Source organism: Rhincodon typus, chromosome 11 (genome assembly GCF_021869965.1).
Source record: "Rhincodon typus isolate 14 chromosome 11, sRhiTyp1.1, whole genome shotgun sequence".
Lineage (NCBI taxonomy): Eukaryota > Metazoa > Chordata > Chondrichthyes > Orectolobiformes > Rhincodontidae > Rhincodon > Rhincodon typus.
In genome coordinates this window covers 60,737,627-60,752,687 of record NC_063342.1, presented here as the reverse complement: position 1 = coordinate 60,752,687, position 15,061 = coordinate 60,737,627, and the positions used below count along the sequence as shown (strand labels likewise).

The 15,061-nt window shown below is 42.1% G+C and overlaps 1 protein-coding gene across 1 annotated transcript in view; it reads right to left on the bottom strand.

Annotated features, from left to right (window-relative positions):
* Positions 1-15,061, bottom strand: part of egfl6 (EGF-like-domain, multiple 6) — an 88,697-nt gene that overhangs the window by 56,891 nt on the left and 16,745 nt on the right. The window contains exon 3 of the mRNA XM_020533994.2: positions 5,471-5,563. Coding sequence (XP_020389583.1) covers positions 5,471-5,563 — 93 coding nt within the window. The remainder of the gene's footprint in view (positions 1-5,470; positions 5,564-15,061) is intronic.

The following is a 15,061-nucleotide window of genomic DNA, read 5'->3' as shown; positions in this document are numbered from 1 at the left end:
ATTAAACTAAGATTCAACCATCAGCCGTGCTGGGATTTGAACCTTAGTCCCCAGAACATTATCTGAGTTTCTGGATTAATAGTCTTAATAGTGATTAAGACCACTAGGCCATCGCCTTTCCAAGAGTATCTAGATGAGTAAGTGAGATGGAGAAAGATCGTCCCATTGAACTGCGTTGGTGGTGGGTTGTAGAATGCCACAATAAATAAGTATACAAAGTGATGCCCTGGACATAGCAATTAAGAAATTTAACAGGCAGGTGTGAGGAATTTAAAGTTAACAGAGAACTGAGATAGAGCTGTCAATGAATAACTGCACTAAGTCTAAATAATGAGGGTCAGGAAATGAGGCATCAAAAGTCAGGGACAAACAATGAAAGGAGGCTGAGCTCCGGACTGGAGTGTGTCGGCAGACAAGGGAGAAAATATTTGGGATCTTATATGGGAAACACAAGGAATGGGTGACGCCAACTAGCTGAGGTTTTATGTTATAAATGCAAGATTGCCTGTGGCCTCAACCTGGAACTAAAAGAAGATATTTTGTTTGCCAATAGTTTGCCAAGCTAAGTGTAGGCATGCTTTGACATCTTACCTTGGTGTTTTATAGTTGTTCATTGGAAACTTGGAACAGTATCACAGGAAGGAAATGGAATGACTGTGGAATATATTCAGCTTTCTCATAGTCCAAATTCATAACTTAAACTGTAGTGCGGCTTGTTGCTATCTGAAAGTGTTGACTATGTCACTCATTAAATATCGCCATTAATGAGCAAGATGCACTGTGCTCGCGCAATTCAACCTAACAATCACCAAAGATAGCTAGCATCCTGGCACAGCATTCAGGGATTCAGAATACACATTCTACCTATGAGCCTTCATTATGAACATACAAAAGTCATTATAGACAATGCCAACAAAACAAAAGTTTGGGCCATTGATGGACAATGTACAATCCACTTCTTGCACAATGGCCTGTCCATTCAAAGTGACTTAAAATTATGTACAACTCATATTGGGCAGTGTTAGGCCTCAAGCCTCTGCTAATCACTGAACTCTGCTGCCTTAGCAGCCAAGTGCTACAAAGGCTTCTGCAGTTTACCACTGCGCTTAGCAGTCCCTAATGTCTAGTGACAATGAACGGAATATTGTTGAGGCATGGTGGAAGGGGAGGTGGGGTTGTGGTGGTGTTGACTGATGGCTAAAGTGCTGGTGAGAGACCCATGTTGTTTCTTTTCAGCTAGGCCCACTGAACCACAAACTGATCAGGCAGTGGTAAGGCCGCCTCTTAGTGGCCCTTTCATTGCAATCAAGGCTCTGGGGACAGTACTTGTACCCACTGAAAGTCTTCACTAATTGGAGGCTGGCAGCTCTTGTGAGTCATAGAGATTGTGGCAGCGCCTGCTGGAGTCTGGAGTCCTGGGATCATGGACTCAACCAGGCCATTATTAAGGAATATGGGAGATTGACCTGTAGGTCAAGGAAGTTCAGGGGGTTTGGCAGAAAGGATATGGGTGGCTCACAACTGCCCCCTGCCCACCCCCTTCCTCAATATCAATCCCCTCAATTGGTCACTTAATGTTTTGAAACTTGGGCATCTACTCCCTCAGGAGATGTCAAACTGGCCGCATCGCAAAGTATTAATGCAATTGGTGTTGGGATGAAGTCCTTAAGTGGTCATTAATTGGTGGTGGGTAAGTAGGTTGACTAGGGGTCTTCTGATACCTGTTCTAATACTGGCAGAGGCAAGAAGGAGGCAGGGGTCAATTATGCTGACACCCCACCGAATGACATTCTCTTCCTGCCTCAAAGTTCACCATCAATGAAAGCAGAAAATTTCACCCAGTGTGTATTATCTACATGGACAGAACTAATTTAAGATTCATTAACTGCAGTATTATAACCCCTGTGCTTTTTCTGTATTGCACTGCCCAATGGGGCATCTACTATTAACATAACTGGACATTTTTGGAGAACCTGGCCATAACTACCAATGTTGCTTACATTCAGGTCCAGATGATTCAAGAATGACAAATGTTACATCCTTGTTTAAAAGCAAGGTACAAAGTCCAGCATCTATGTGCAGTTCTAGTCACCCTACCCTAGAAAGGATATTGTTAAACTGGAAAGAGTGCAGAAACGATTTACTAGGATGCTACCTGGACTGGAAGGTTTCAGTAATAAGGAGAGGTTGCTTAGCTGGGACTTTTTTCCCAGGAGCATAGGAGACTGAGAGGTAACATTATACAGGTCTGAGAGGCATAGATTGGTTGATACTATTTTTTATTGTAGGGGAATCTAAAATTAGAAGGCATAGGTTTAAGGTGAGAGGGGAGAGATACAAAAGGGTCCAGAGGGGCAATTATTTCACACAGATGATGGTAAGTGTCTGGAATGGGCTGTCAGAGGTAGTTGTGGAAGTGAGTACATTTTTGTCATCTAAGAAACGTTTAGACAGGTACATGAATGGCATAGGTATGGAGGAATACGGACCAAACGCAGGCAAATGGCTCTAGGTTAATTGTGAAAACTGGATGGCTTGGGCAGGTTGGGCCGAAGTGCCTGTTTCCATTCTGTAGACCCCTGCATGTTCATAGTTCCTTGAAAGTGGAGTCACAGAGTGACAGGACAGTGAAGAAGGTGTTTGGTATGCTTGACTTATTGGTCAGTGCATTGAGTATAGGAGTTGGGAGCTGTACATTGGTTAGGCACTTTTGGAATTTTGCATTCAATTCTAGTCTCCCTGCTATAGGAAGGATGTTGTGAAACCCGAAAGAGTTCAGAAAAGATTTACAAAGATGTTGGCAGGGTTGGAGGGCCTGAGCTAAGGGAGAGGCTGAATAGGCTTTTTTCCCTGGAGTGTCGAAGGCTAAGAGGAGACCTTTTAGAGGTTTATAAAATCATGAGGGGCATAGATAGGGTGAACAGCCAAGGTCTTTTCCCTGGGGCAGGGGAATCCACAACTAGGGAGCATAGGTTTAAGGTGAGAGGGGAAAGACTTAAAAGGGACCTAAGGGACAACTTTTTCACACAAAGGGTGGTGTGTGTATGTAATGAGCTGCCAGAGGAGGTGGTAGCGGCTGGTACAATAACAACATTTAAAAGGCATTTGGATGCGCATATGAAGAGGAAGGGTCTAGAGGGATATGGGCCAAATGCTGGAAAATGGGACTAGATTAATTTGGGCTATCTAGTCGGCATGGACGCGTTAGACCAAAGATTCTGTTTCAATGCTGTACAGCTCTATAACTCTATGACTCGATAACTCTATTTACAAGCCAATCAGTTTAACATAGGTGGCAGGGAAATTTTTTTTAAATGTGGGGATGTTTTTAAAAATGATAATTTGGGAAAATTAACAGTCACTTTGACAAATGCTGGTTTATTAGGAAAGTCAGCATTGATATCTTGCAGGCAAATTGTGTTTAAACTGCTCAAGGTTTTTGAAGAGGTAACAGAGAGGATGGATGAGGGTACTGCTGTGAATGCGGCGTGCATGGAGTTTCAAAGGGCATCTGATAAATTGTCACATAAAAGGCTTGTCAGCAAAGTTAAAAGGAACGGAGGCAGCATGAATAAAAAGTAATCTGAGTGATTTTTAAAAATGAGTTAGACGTGAACGATTGCTTTGCTGACTGGAGGAAGGTTTATTGTGGGGTTCCCTAGGGGTCAGAAGTAGGACTTATGTTTCTGTTGATATATATTGATGACATAGATTTTGCTGCACAGGGCACTACTTCAAAATCTGTGACTGACACAAATCTCAGGTATATCAGAACCGTGAGCGGGACAGTGCTGACTTCAAAAGAAAATGATGTGGAACGGCAGACACACGACAGATGAAATTTCATGCAGAGAAATGTGAAATAATTAATTTTGGTAGAAAGGATAAGGAGTGGCAAAATAAAAACAGTGCATAATTCTAAAAAATGTGCAGGAACAGAGGGACCTGGAATATCTATGCACAAACAGTTTTATTTTAATTCATTCATGGGATGAGGGAGTCACTGGCTAGGACAGCATTGATTGCCTATCCATAATTGCCCAGGTTGGGAGTGTGGTTAATAAAGCTTATGGGATCCTTGGCTTGATAAGTCGGGGGGGGATCCAGATATAAAAGAGAGGAAGTTATGAGAATCCAATATAAAACACTGGCTTGGCGTCAATTGTTGTTTTGTGTCCAGTTCTGGGCATTAAATTTTAGGAAGGATGTGAAGGCTTTAAAGAGAGTGCAGCAAAGATTCACCAAATTGCTTCCAGGAATGAGAAAGTTCAGTTACATGAACTAATTGGAGAAATGTTCTCCTTGGAGAAGGCTGAGAGGAGATTTGATAGAGGTTTTCCAATTCATTAGAGATTGAGTCGGTAGGAGCAAACTAAAACCATTGCCGGTAGGGTCCAGAAGTAGAGGACACAGATTTAAATTGATTGACAGAAGAAGGGGTCAACATTTTTAGTCAGTGCATGATTAGGATCTGGAATCCACTGCCTGTGAGTGTGATGAAGGAAGATGTAACCAGCTTACCAAGAGAATTTGATTAATTTCTGAGGAGGAGTTAAAAAAAAATGGTAGTGAAAAGGTGGGGGAGTGGCACTCAGAAAAATCAGCTGTTGCAGAGAATTGGCACAGACACAATAGGTTGAATGGACTCCTTCTGTGCTTACAATTCTATGATCCAAAGCCTAAAAGGATTATTGCCAACCTAGAGTTATGCAGCACTGAAACAGGCCCTCTTGTCCTTAAAAAATTTATTCTTTTTCTGATATGGATGTTTCTGGAAAGCGCAACATTTATTGCTCATCCCTATCTCTCCTGGAGAATTTGAATGATGACTAATTTTCCTGAGCCACCTCAGGTCTGTGTGGTGAAGCTCAGATGTAACATTTGGTAAGAGTTCCAGAATTTTAGTGCACTGACAATAGAGTTACACAATGTTATATATCCTAGTTAGGATGTTGCACTGTTTGGAGGGAAGTTGGATAGCATGTGTTCCGATATACTTGACATCCTTGTCCTTGAAAGTGGCAGAAAAAAGTTGGGGAGTGTGGAAGGTGTTCAACAGTAAGTAAGTAAAATTAACAACAAAATTACTTAAATACGACTCAGATTTCATTATACGTAAAAGAGGTTAAACTTCTCTAGCTGGGTTACAATCCTTTGTTATTACTTACAAAGCAGCATGAGATATCAGCACACATTAACTACGCACAATTGGAAATGGACGCGAAAGTATGTCATTTTCTTGTATGTCTAGTCAGTTTTACAGGCTACCAGACAGGCAGCAGTAAAGAAAATTATATCAAGGTACGCGTGTAAAATTCAGTAGAACCTCTGCATCCATGACCTCAATGGGTTATCCTGCTCTAAAGTATTCTGCAAGTTCCTCCCTGATTTTCTCTAAACATCAGGGCTGTGTTCTCACTCAGTTTAGAGTAAGTACTGACATTGTTGCAAATCTGTGCTTGGTACTCACCTTGGTTGCATGTTTTGCCAGTGAATCCTGGGTAACATTTACATTTATTTGCCCCAATACACTCTCCATGTTTACATCCATGTTCACAGATAGCTGATAAAAGATCACACCCACAGAAATAAAGCATTAGAATTTGACCAGCTCTTTTATATAAACAAAATATTTGTACTTCAATGTTACAGAGCAAATAGAACCAGAGGATTTAAATAGGTATTATTACATTTTTATTTTACTGATATTATCAAAAAATGTGTCAGAGATTAGAAATACCACTTTATTCAAGTTGGAATTAATTTATAATTATGCAGCAAGGACAAGTATTGTGTCTGTAAATGCTTAAAAAATTAAAAATCTGAAGCTGCAACTCAGTGCAAGTATAATGAAGTAGTTAAATTCTGCTAAAGGATTTTGATCCAAAATCCTAATTTGCTTTCATATATCTCTTCGGGGTTGACGACGAACAGTACATGGACTTCAACATAAAGGTGTTCAGAACCTGGAATCTGATAATTAATAAATACAACCGGTCTCAATTGGAATGAGGCAACTAGTTGTTTCAATTCCCAGAGTTTCTGAAGTGTGACTGGTTTCAGTTCTATTGGTTATTCCTTCCATATACATATTAATCTACTTTTATATCAAATTCTGTTTTGGATTTATCCACGCCTCTCCAAAAGTTTGTAATTTATAGGTAGGCATTAAAATTGGATCCATTTTTAAACAAACTGGTTGACTCAGAGCTAAATAGTGTCAAGGACCACCAAATCCGAAACGATATGGGGTTGCAGCAGAGGGTGGATTAGGATTTCAGTTTGTTGGTGCTTGTTTTGCTGATGTGAAATATTCATTGAAAGCTGTCAGGGTGCTAGGGAATGATCGTGCAGAATAAACCATAGGAAAGTAAAGTTGGAAGTGCATCTCCAAACAAAGTAAACTTTGAATAATTCCCTGTGATCATTTTAATTTTCTTATATTAATGCATTCTTAGGATGTGGGCATCAATGTCAAGATTGGCAGGGATTAGCCACCAAGAATTAAGACATAAATGGACCAGACCAGCAAAAACAGAAATCTAACCATAACAGTCTGGTGAAGCAATTGTGTTTTTATCATATTCTACTTTTTCTACTTCCAGTTTCTTTTAAAATAAAAACAATTCTCCAGCTGTCATTTTAGAATTTGATCTCATGATTCATGATTCATGAATCTTCATGCTTCATGGTTCATGACCCCTCAGAGGAGTTATGAACTATAATCTCAATTTGGGAACATTTTGAACAATAAATTCAAGTCATGACCCCCATGTCAAATAATGCATTCCACCCATCCACCCCTTGGCCCCTTTCATGCCAACTCAATCACAACATATGCTTCCCCACCCACCGCCACGACAACTCATGGCCCTTCTAAATTCATTCACACAGTATATGAAATGTACGGAACCAATTAGCCCGAGAGTAACGATGAATTGTGTAACTTGCTCAGAAAAAAAACCCTATTCACAAAAAATCTTCAAAGAAAACTGAAAAGTGTCACTCAAATAGACTATTACAATATCATTAACAGAAAACCACTTTGCATGTCTTTTTGCAGATACATATTGAGATACTGGCAAAGGTTATCATAGAAAATAATTGACTATAACCACAAGGTCAGCTATGTGTGGAACCACAGGAGATGGGTGAGATACTAAACAAGTATGTTGCATCAGTATTTACTGTGGAGAAGGATATGGAAGCCAGAGAACTTGGGGGAATAAATAGTGATATCTTGAAAAGTACCCATATTACTGAGGAGGAGGTGCTGGACGTCTTAAAATGTGTAAAGCTGGATATATCCTCAGGACCTGATCAGGTCTTTCCCGGAATTTTGTGGGCAGCTAGGGAATTGATTGCGGGTCCCCTTAATCAGGTATTTGTATCATCGATAGCCATAGGGTGAGGTGCCGGAAGATTGGAGGTTGGCTAATATGGTGCCATTATTTAAGAAAGGTGGTAAAGAAAAGCCAGGGAATAAACACTGGTGAGCCTGACATCAGCAGTGGGCAAGGTTTTGGAGAGGATTCTGAGGGACAGGATTTACATGTATTTAGAAAGACAAAGACTGATTCAGGATAGTCAACATGGCTTTGTGCGTGGGAAGTCATATCTCACAAACTTGGCTAAGTTTTTTGAGGAAGTGACGGAAAGGATTGATGAGGGAAGAATGAAGGACGTGGTCTGTATGGACTTCAGTAAGATGTTTGACAATGTTCCGCATATAGACTGGTTAGCAAGGTTAGATCACATAGAAAACAGGGAGAGCAGGATACAGAACTGGTTGGAAAGCAGAAGACAGAGGATGGTGGTAGAGGGTTACTTTTCACCTGGAGGCCTGAGACCAGTGGTGTTCCAGAAGGATTGGTGCTGGGTCCACTGCTTTTTATCATTTATATGAATGACTGAGATGTGAGCAAAGGAGGTGTGGTTAGTAAGTTTGCAGATGACGGCAAAATTGGAAGCGTAGTGGAGAGGCAAGAAGGTCATCTCAGAGTACAACAAAAAATTTGTCAGATGGGCCAATGGGCCAAAGAGGGGCAGCTGGAGTTTCATTTAGATAAATGTGAGGTGCTAAATTTTGGAAATATAAATCAGGACAGGACTTAATGATAAGGCCCTGGGAAGTGTTGATGAACAAATAGACCTTTGAGTGCAGGTTCATAGTTCCTTGAGAGTGGAGTACCAGGTTGACAGGGTAGTGAAGAAGGCATTTGCCATGCTTGCCTTTATGAGTCAGTGCATTGAGTATAGGCGTTGGGAAGTCAAGTTGCGGCTGTACATGACATTGATTAAACTACTTTTAGAGTACCGTGTTCAATTCTGGTCCCCCAGCTATAGGAAAGTTATTGTGAAACTTGAAAGGATTCAGAAAAGATTGACAAGGATGTTGCCAGGATTGGAGGTTTTGAGCTGTAAAGAGAGGCTGAATGGGCTACTTTCCCTAGAGCGTCAGAGGCTGAGGGGTGAAGTTTATAGAAGTTTATAAAATGATGAGGGGCATGGATAGGGTGAACAATTAAGATCTTTCTCCCGGGTAGGTGAATCCAAAACTATAAAATAGGTTTAAGGTGAGAGGGGAAAGATTTAAAAGGAACCTAAGGGGCAACTTTTTCACGCAGAGGGTGGTGCGTGTATGGAACGAGCTGCCAGAGGAAGTGGCAGAGACTGCTACAATTACAACATTTAAAAGGCATCTGGATGGGTCCATGAAATGAAAGGAAAATGGGATTAGATTAATTTAGGATATCTGGTCTGCATGGATGAGTTGGAACAAAGGGTCTGTTTCCATGCTATACATTTCTATGACTCTGTCATTCTATGACATAAAATTGTCAATCAAACTAAGTCAACAGTTCTCACCAGCTGTCAAAACAAGATGTGCACTGAGTTAATCCTTTTGAGTCTGAGCATTTTATTGGTGGAATGATGTGAGCTGGCTCTGAGTTGGTGTGGCATTGTGAAGGAGAAAGGAGTGAGGGCTGGAAGGCCTAAGAGACTTTAATACAAGTAGGGAATCAGGGTGAGCCTTTTAACCAACCTGCCTCAGCACTTGGCTAAACTTATGACCACCACCGACTCCCACTGGAGATCTTCCATTGCCTCTCTATCACCTGCACTCCCTCCAGCACAATGATTCAGCCATTCAGGGGCCTTTTAACCATGGCCAGTAATGTTTTGGGAAATTGGCTGATTCAAGCTGCCTGCCATGGTGATGAAAATTTGGGCCTGAATCTAAGCAGGTTAGAGGACCAAAGAGATCCGGGTGTACGGATTCAAAACAGAGCAAGTGCATGTTATTAAACAAGGCTAAACAGAGCATTGTGGCTCATTACTACAGAGACAGAAATAAAAGGCAGTAAGGTTACATTAAACTTGCATAGAACATTATTAGACCACAGTTGGTAGTGATCAGTGCTGGGGCCACAATTATTTACAACATATTAATGACTTGGGTGAGGGAAACGAACATACTATCACCAAGTTTGCAAGTGACACAAAAATAGGTGAGGATGAGGATGACACAAAGAACTCACAGAGGGACATAGGCAGGTTAATAAAGTGGGCAAAACATAGGCAAATAGAATATTATATGGTAAAATGTGGATTTATGCTCTTTGGCAGGAGCTGAACATTATTTGAACATTAGTTGCAGCATAGGGAATCTGGAAGTCTTCGTGCATACATCACAAAAACTTAGCAAACAAGTTCAGCAGGTAATAGGGAAATCAAATGGAACATGGGCCTACTTTTCAAAGGTAATAGAGTTTAAAAATGGGAAGTCTTGCTTAAATTATACAAGGTACTAGTTAGAGCACAACAGACTACTGTGATCAATTTTAGTCCATTTATTTAAGGAAGGCTTTATTGGCATTGGAGGTAGTCCAGAGAAGGATTACTATTTTGATCCCAGGTAAGGAAGAATTTATTTATGAGAACAGGTTGAGTACGTTGGTCCTGTACTTGCTGGAGTTTGGAAGAATGAGAGGCAATCTCATTGAAACATATAGTCAATCCTCTGTATCTGCAAAATCACTAGTCACAAATTTGCCTATCCAAAAAATAAGTAACAATAAAAATTAACATCCGTGGGCAAAAATTGCATATCGGCAATTTTTAACATATTTTTAACAAGCCCCACACTTGCAAACTTCATAATTTGCAGGAGTTGTCAGGAACAGAACCCTCGTTGATACAGAGGAATGCCTTTATATAAATCTTAGGGCATTTGAGAGGGCACATGTAGAGTTAATGTTTCTGCTTGTTGTGAGAGTCTAAGACCAGAAAGCATCATCTCAGACCAATAGGTCACCCATTTACGACAGAGATGAGGAAGAATTTCTTCTCTCAGACGGTAGGGAATTCTGTGGAATTCTTTATCATAAAGGGCTGCTGAGGCTGGGTCATTAAGCCAATTTGAGGTAGTAAGGGAATCAATGGTCATGGTGTGAAGGGAGGAAAGTGGAATTGAGGATTACCATATCAGCCATGATCTCACTTAATGGTGGAGTAGACTCAATGGGCCGAATGGTCGACTTGTGCTCCCATGTCTTGTGATGTTGAGGATTACTGAGAACAATTCTCATTTCTATATCATTAAAAGGATGCAGTGTGATTGGAAAAGTGCAAAAAAATACAACAATGAACCAGAACGGGAAGGGTTACAGGAAAGATTGATTAGGCTGAGGTTGATAATCTAGACAAAAAGAAGGATGAGCGGTGACCTGATGAGATTTCTTTCAGATAATGCAAGGGTTTGAAAGGGTAAATGGAGAAAAATATTTTCACACATAGAGATAGAGTCCATAAATATCAAATTGTCACTAATACATCAAATAGGGAATTTTGGACAACATTCTTCACACAAAGATGGTAAGACTGTGGAACCCATAACTGCGTGGAGAAATTGAGATGGATGGCACAAGTGGAGAAGAGGAATCTAGATAAACATGTGAGGAGGAAAGAATAGAAGGTTAGGGGGACAGAATAAATTGAAAGATATTGGACACAGATTTAATGTTTAAATGCCACTATGGACCGATTAGGCTGAATATTCTTTTTCTGTGTGGTACACTTGACATAACTTTATTGATGTAAACCAGACAATAATTTCTAAGGTTCTCCAGACTATAGCTCCAGCTGGAGACCCCAGTATAGTAATTATAGCTACGTCTTGAATGGCCTATGATGGATTGACTTTTGTACCAGACTGGCGGGCAGAGGTGACACCTAGGACAAAGGAATTCCTTGGGTAGAATCTTAGAGTATTTTGGCGAAGTGTCAATTTTGTTTAGTTTCTCACAGCGTTTCACTCTGCAAGTTTTCTTGGGCTATCTTATCGAACTCGCACCTGACTGCCTATCCTGCTCATGTGGCACCCCTTATGCCTGATGCCAGCCTGATTCTACCACTCACTGTATTGGAAAAAACTTTCCATTGACCAGATATCCCACTATTGTCTGGCATCCATGGCACACATGCCATCTTTTAAAGGCTACCAAGCACCTCAGGTAAGCACAGCCAACCCAGAGCTCCCCTGAATGGTTTGTGATACTTGCCCTGGACATGGCAGTTTAGAGGAATTTGGCACCCCAATTTACGAACTGGCATCTGTAGGTCTCGATGGATGGGGTGTTGCTTAGGAAGGACATCACTTTTTTCCCCAGGATCAACAGAGGAGATCATGACAGCAGACCCTGCCAGACTAGCCCATGTTTGCCACTGGGGTCAGTGCAATTTCAGCCATCTGGAAGAATGCCCAGTAGTGTAGGAAGAAGGTCAAGGACCTTCTCTGCTTGGCAAAGGTCAGTCTCACCATTTCTCTTTGCTAAGTAACACTCATGCTATCTCTGTGACTGCACCTACCTCTCACCAAGACTCCTGGTCTACCCTTCTCACTACTGACTGCAACATCTTTCCTTAGTCACTCTCACCCACCCCAAATCCTCACCATACCAACCTTGCATGGCCTCTGCACTGCCTACTCACTTGTTCGGGACAATTCTCCTCTTTCTCTTTGTTTCACTAGCTTAATATCTTCCTTGCTTTCTTTCATTCCAAGAGAAAACAGCTCTCAATAGGCGGAAGAGTGAAGACCAGTGTCGGGGTCCCTGACATTTGGTTTCTTACCCCTTAAAAGGAGGGCAACCAGACTATGACCATCTTGAGCAGCTGAATGACCATGCACAAGCCCCTGGAGGCTTGTATCAGAAGCTGCCCTTGGTTTACTGAGCTAGGACCTCCTAACTGAAGGTTGGCTCTCTTGATTTGACTGAGGCCTGCTGATGTCTATAACAAGCTTCTTAGCTTTGCATCTGTGCTAAATGGCAAGGCAAGGCAAGACAGGAGTACTGTGAGCCTGGTACCTCTGGCTGAGGAAGAAAAACACTGAAGGGCTCGGCAAGGTGGGATGTTGTAAGGCTCAAATTGAGTGAGTGAGAAGAAAGTAAGTGAACAGTCCTGAGATGGAATTTGGTCAAATCTGTGAGCTGGATGCCTGTCCCATGCACAAACGGTCTTTGCAGCAATATTTCTAGGATAGTGACTGGTGTAACTCGAGTTGCAGCTTGATGTGCAGAGTGTACAGTAAAAATATTGTAGTAGTGCCATGAGGATTTGGAGAAGCTAACAAGTGTCCAGTGCTAAGATCCATTGATGTGTGTTGCTGTAGTCACTGCCCATGGAGTGATCCCTGAGATGTTGCTGCCAAGTATCCAAGATGGTGGTTGGGACGGGCAAGCTGGTGTTGGGTACCTGTTCTGACTATCAGAGAATCCCTACAGTGTGGAAACAGGCCAATCGGCCTAACAAGTCCGCACCACCCCTCCAAAGAACATTCCACCCAGACCCATCCCTCTACCCTTTCCCTGTAGCCCTGCATTTTCCATGGCTAATCCACTAACTTACACACCCCTAGACACGACAGGCAATTTAGCATGGCCAATCCATCTAAACTGCACAGCTTTGGACTGTGAGAGGAAACCGGAGCACCACGCAGACACAGGGAGAATGTGCAAACTCCACACAGACAATTGCCCGAGGGTGGGATCGAACCTGGGTCCCTGGCGCTGCGAGGTAGCACTGCTACCCAATGAGCCACTGTGCCGCCTTTCTGTATCCCACCAGAATTCCTGTTCCCTCAGGCCTGTTACATTGAATATCCCTGCCTCTTGGCCATGAGTGGACACAATCTGTTCTGGCCTCAGCACCTTCTGGCTGGATGAAAAAATGAAATTGGGGCTGGAATAGGGCAGCATGGTGTCTCAGCAGTTAGTACTGCTGCCTCATTGTGCCAGGGAATGGGGTTCGATTCCACCCTTGAAAACTGTCTGTGTGAAATTCACACGTACTCGTGTTTGGTTTCTTCCGGGTACTCCAGTTTCTTCCCACAGACCAAAGGTGTGTAGGTTAAGTGGATTAGCCATGCTGCATTGCCCAGTGGTATCCAGGGATGTGCAGGCTAGGTGAGTTAGCCATGGAAAATGTGGGGTTACAGGTATAGGGTAGGGGGCCGGGCCTGGGTCTGGATGGAATGCTCTTTGAAGAGTTGGTGCAGACTCGATGGGCCGAATGGCTTCCTTCTGCACTGTAGTTATTCTGTGATTCTTTGAATTATCCACCCACCAGAGGGGAGAAGAGAAGTAACCAAACCAGTCTTGTCACATAGCATTTTATTAACTAGTTACACTTATGGTACAGGCAATGATTGTTGAGAGCTTTGTGTCTCAAAATCATTTCACTCTCTCTGGAGTGAAGGCGGAAGCATCCCAGCAGGCAGCCATATGTCCCATACTGCCCCAGAGCTATTTAGCTCCGCTTTCTGTATAATCCTAAATACAAATCCATCTGTTGGAACAAAGTTTTGTCTCAAAGCTTGATAACTTCCCCAAACCATAGATCACCTGACATAATTTCATGCTGTCAATGTACTTGGCAATGACTAGCAGCATCAACATTATTCACGGAAAAATGCTACACGGTGCAACATTCAGACATCATGCAGCAGACAAATTAACAGTAATTCTTATTGGCATCTCTGGAATAATCATCTAAGTTACGGCTTGATGGGACGCGAGGTAAACCGTTCAGACTGAATGAACCAGACACACAGCTGCTGTGGTTTCACTTGTCTATGACATTGCTTGTTTGGTGAGATTGGTGCCAAATGTAGATTCTAATGCAGCAACGACTTAAATCCAAGTCAGTGGGAAAATCGTTCTAAACACAAAATTATGACCTGCGCAGCAGCTTTCATCAGACATTTTCGACACTTACTTCAATCCATTGGCAAAGCAGGTGTGCACACTTCCTGCAGTCTGTTTGCACAGACAGGTTCCCACAAGCCTTGCCCTCCAGACTGAAGCGGGAATTGTAATCAGACTTCAAGGACAAAAGCTCCACAAGGTTTCCCAATTACTGTTATTGTTTAGCTTCTGCTTTCTATCTGCCAGTGAGCTTTTACACCTCTAGTAGCACACAGCAGGCCAATGACAACATATACTTCGAGACATTTTATGCCTCATTTGTGCCAATAAAGGGCAACCAAAACTTGGTGCACTGGAAACACCTTCCTTGTACTGACAAACTATAATAGAGACCAACACCTGGAAAGTATTCATGCTGCCTTTAAAGGGGTCTTTTTTATCCACCAGGAACATGATTGTTAAGGGTGGCTTCTATGAATTTGAGCATCTGTCCATGGTCCTTGCATTGTTAAGTGCGTACCATCTGTGACTATCACCAGAATCAGAAGGCTATGAGGTAAAGCTGAGTAAGTACAAGCAGGTCATTGCTCCATGAAGGGAGCTTCGCTTTTGGAGGAGGTGCCTTTCAGATTGCATGTTAAACCAAGGCCCTGTCTGTCTATCTGAATGGATCTAAGGATCATGTGGAACTATTTAGAGATGAGCAGGTAGAGTTCCTGGCCAAAATAAATCCTTCAACCAAAAAACCAAAACTGTTTAACTAAGCATTTAACTGATTTTGCTGCTTGAGCTATCATCATTGACACCCAACACACATTAATCAGCCCCCTATTTCCCCATTCTCCAGGGCC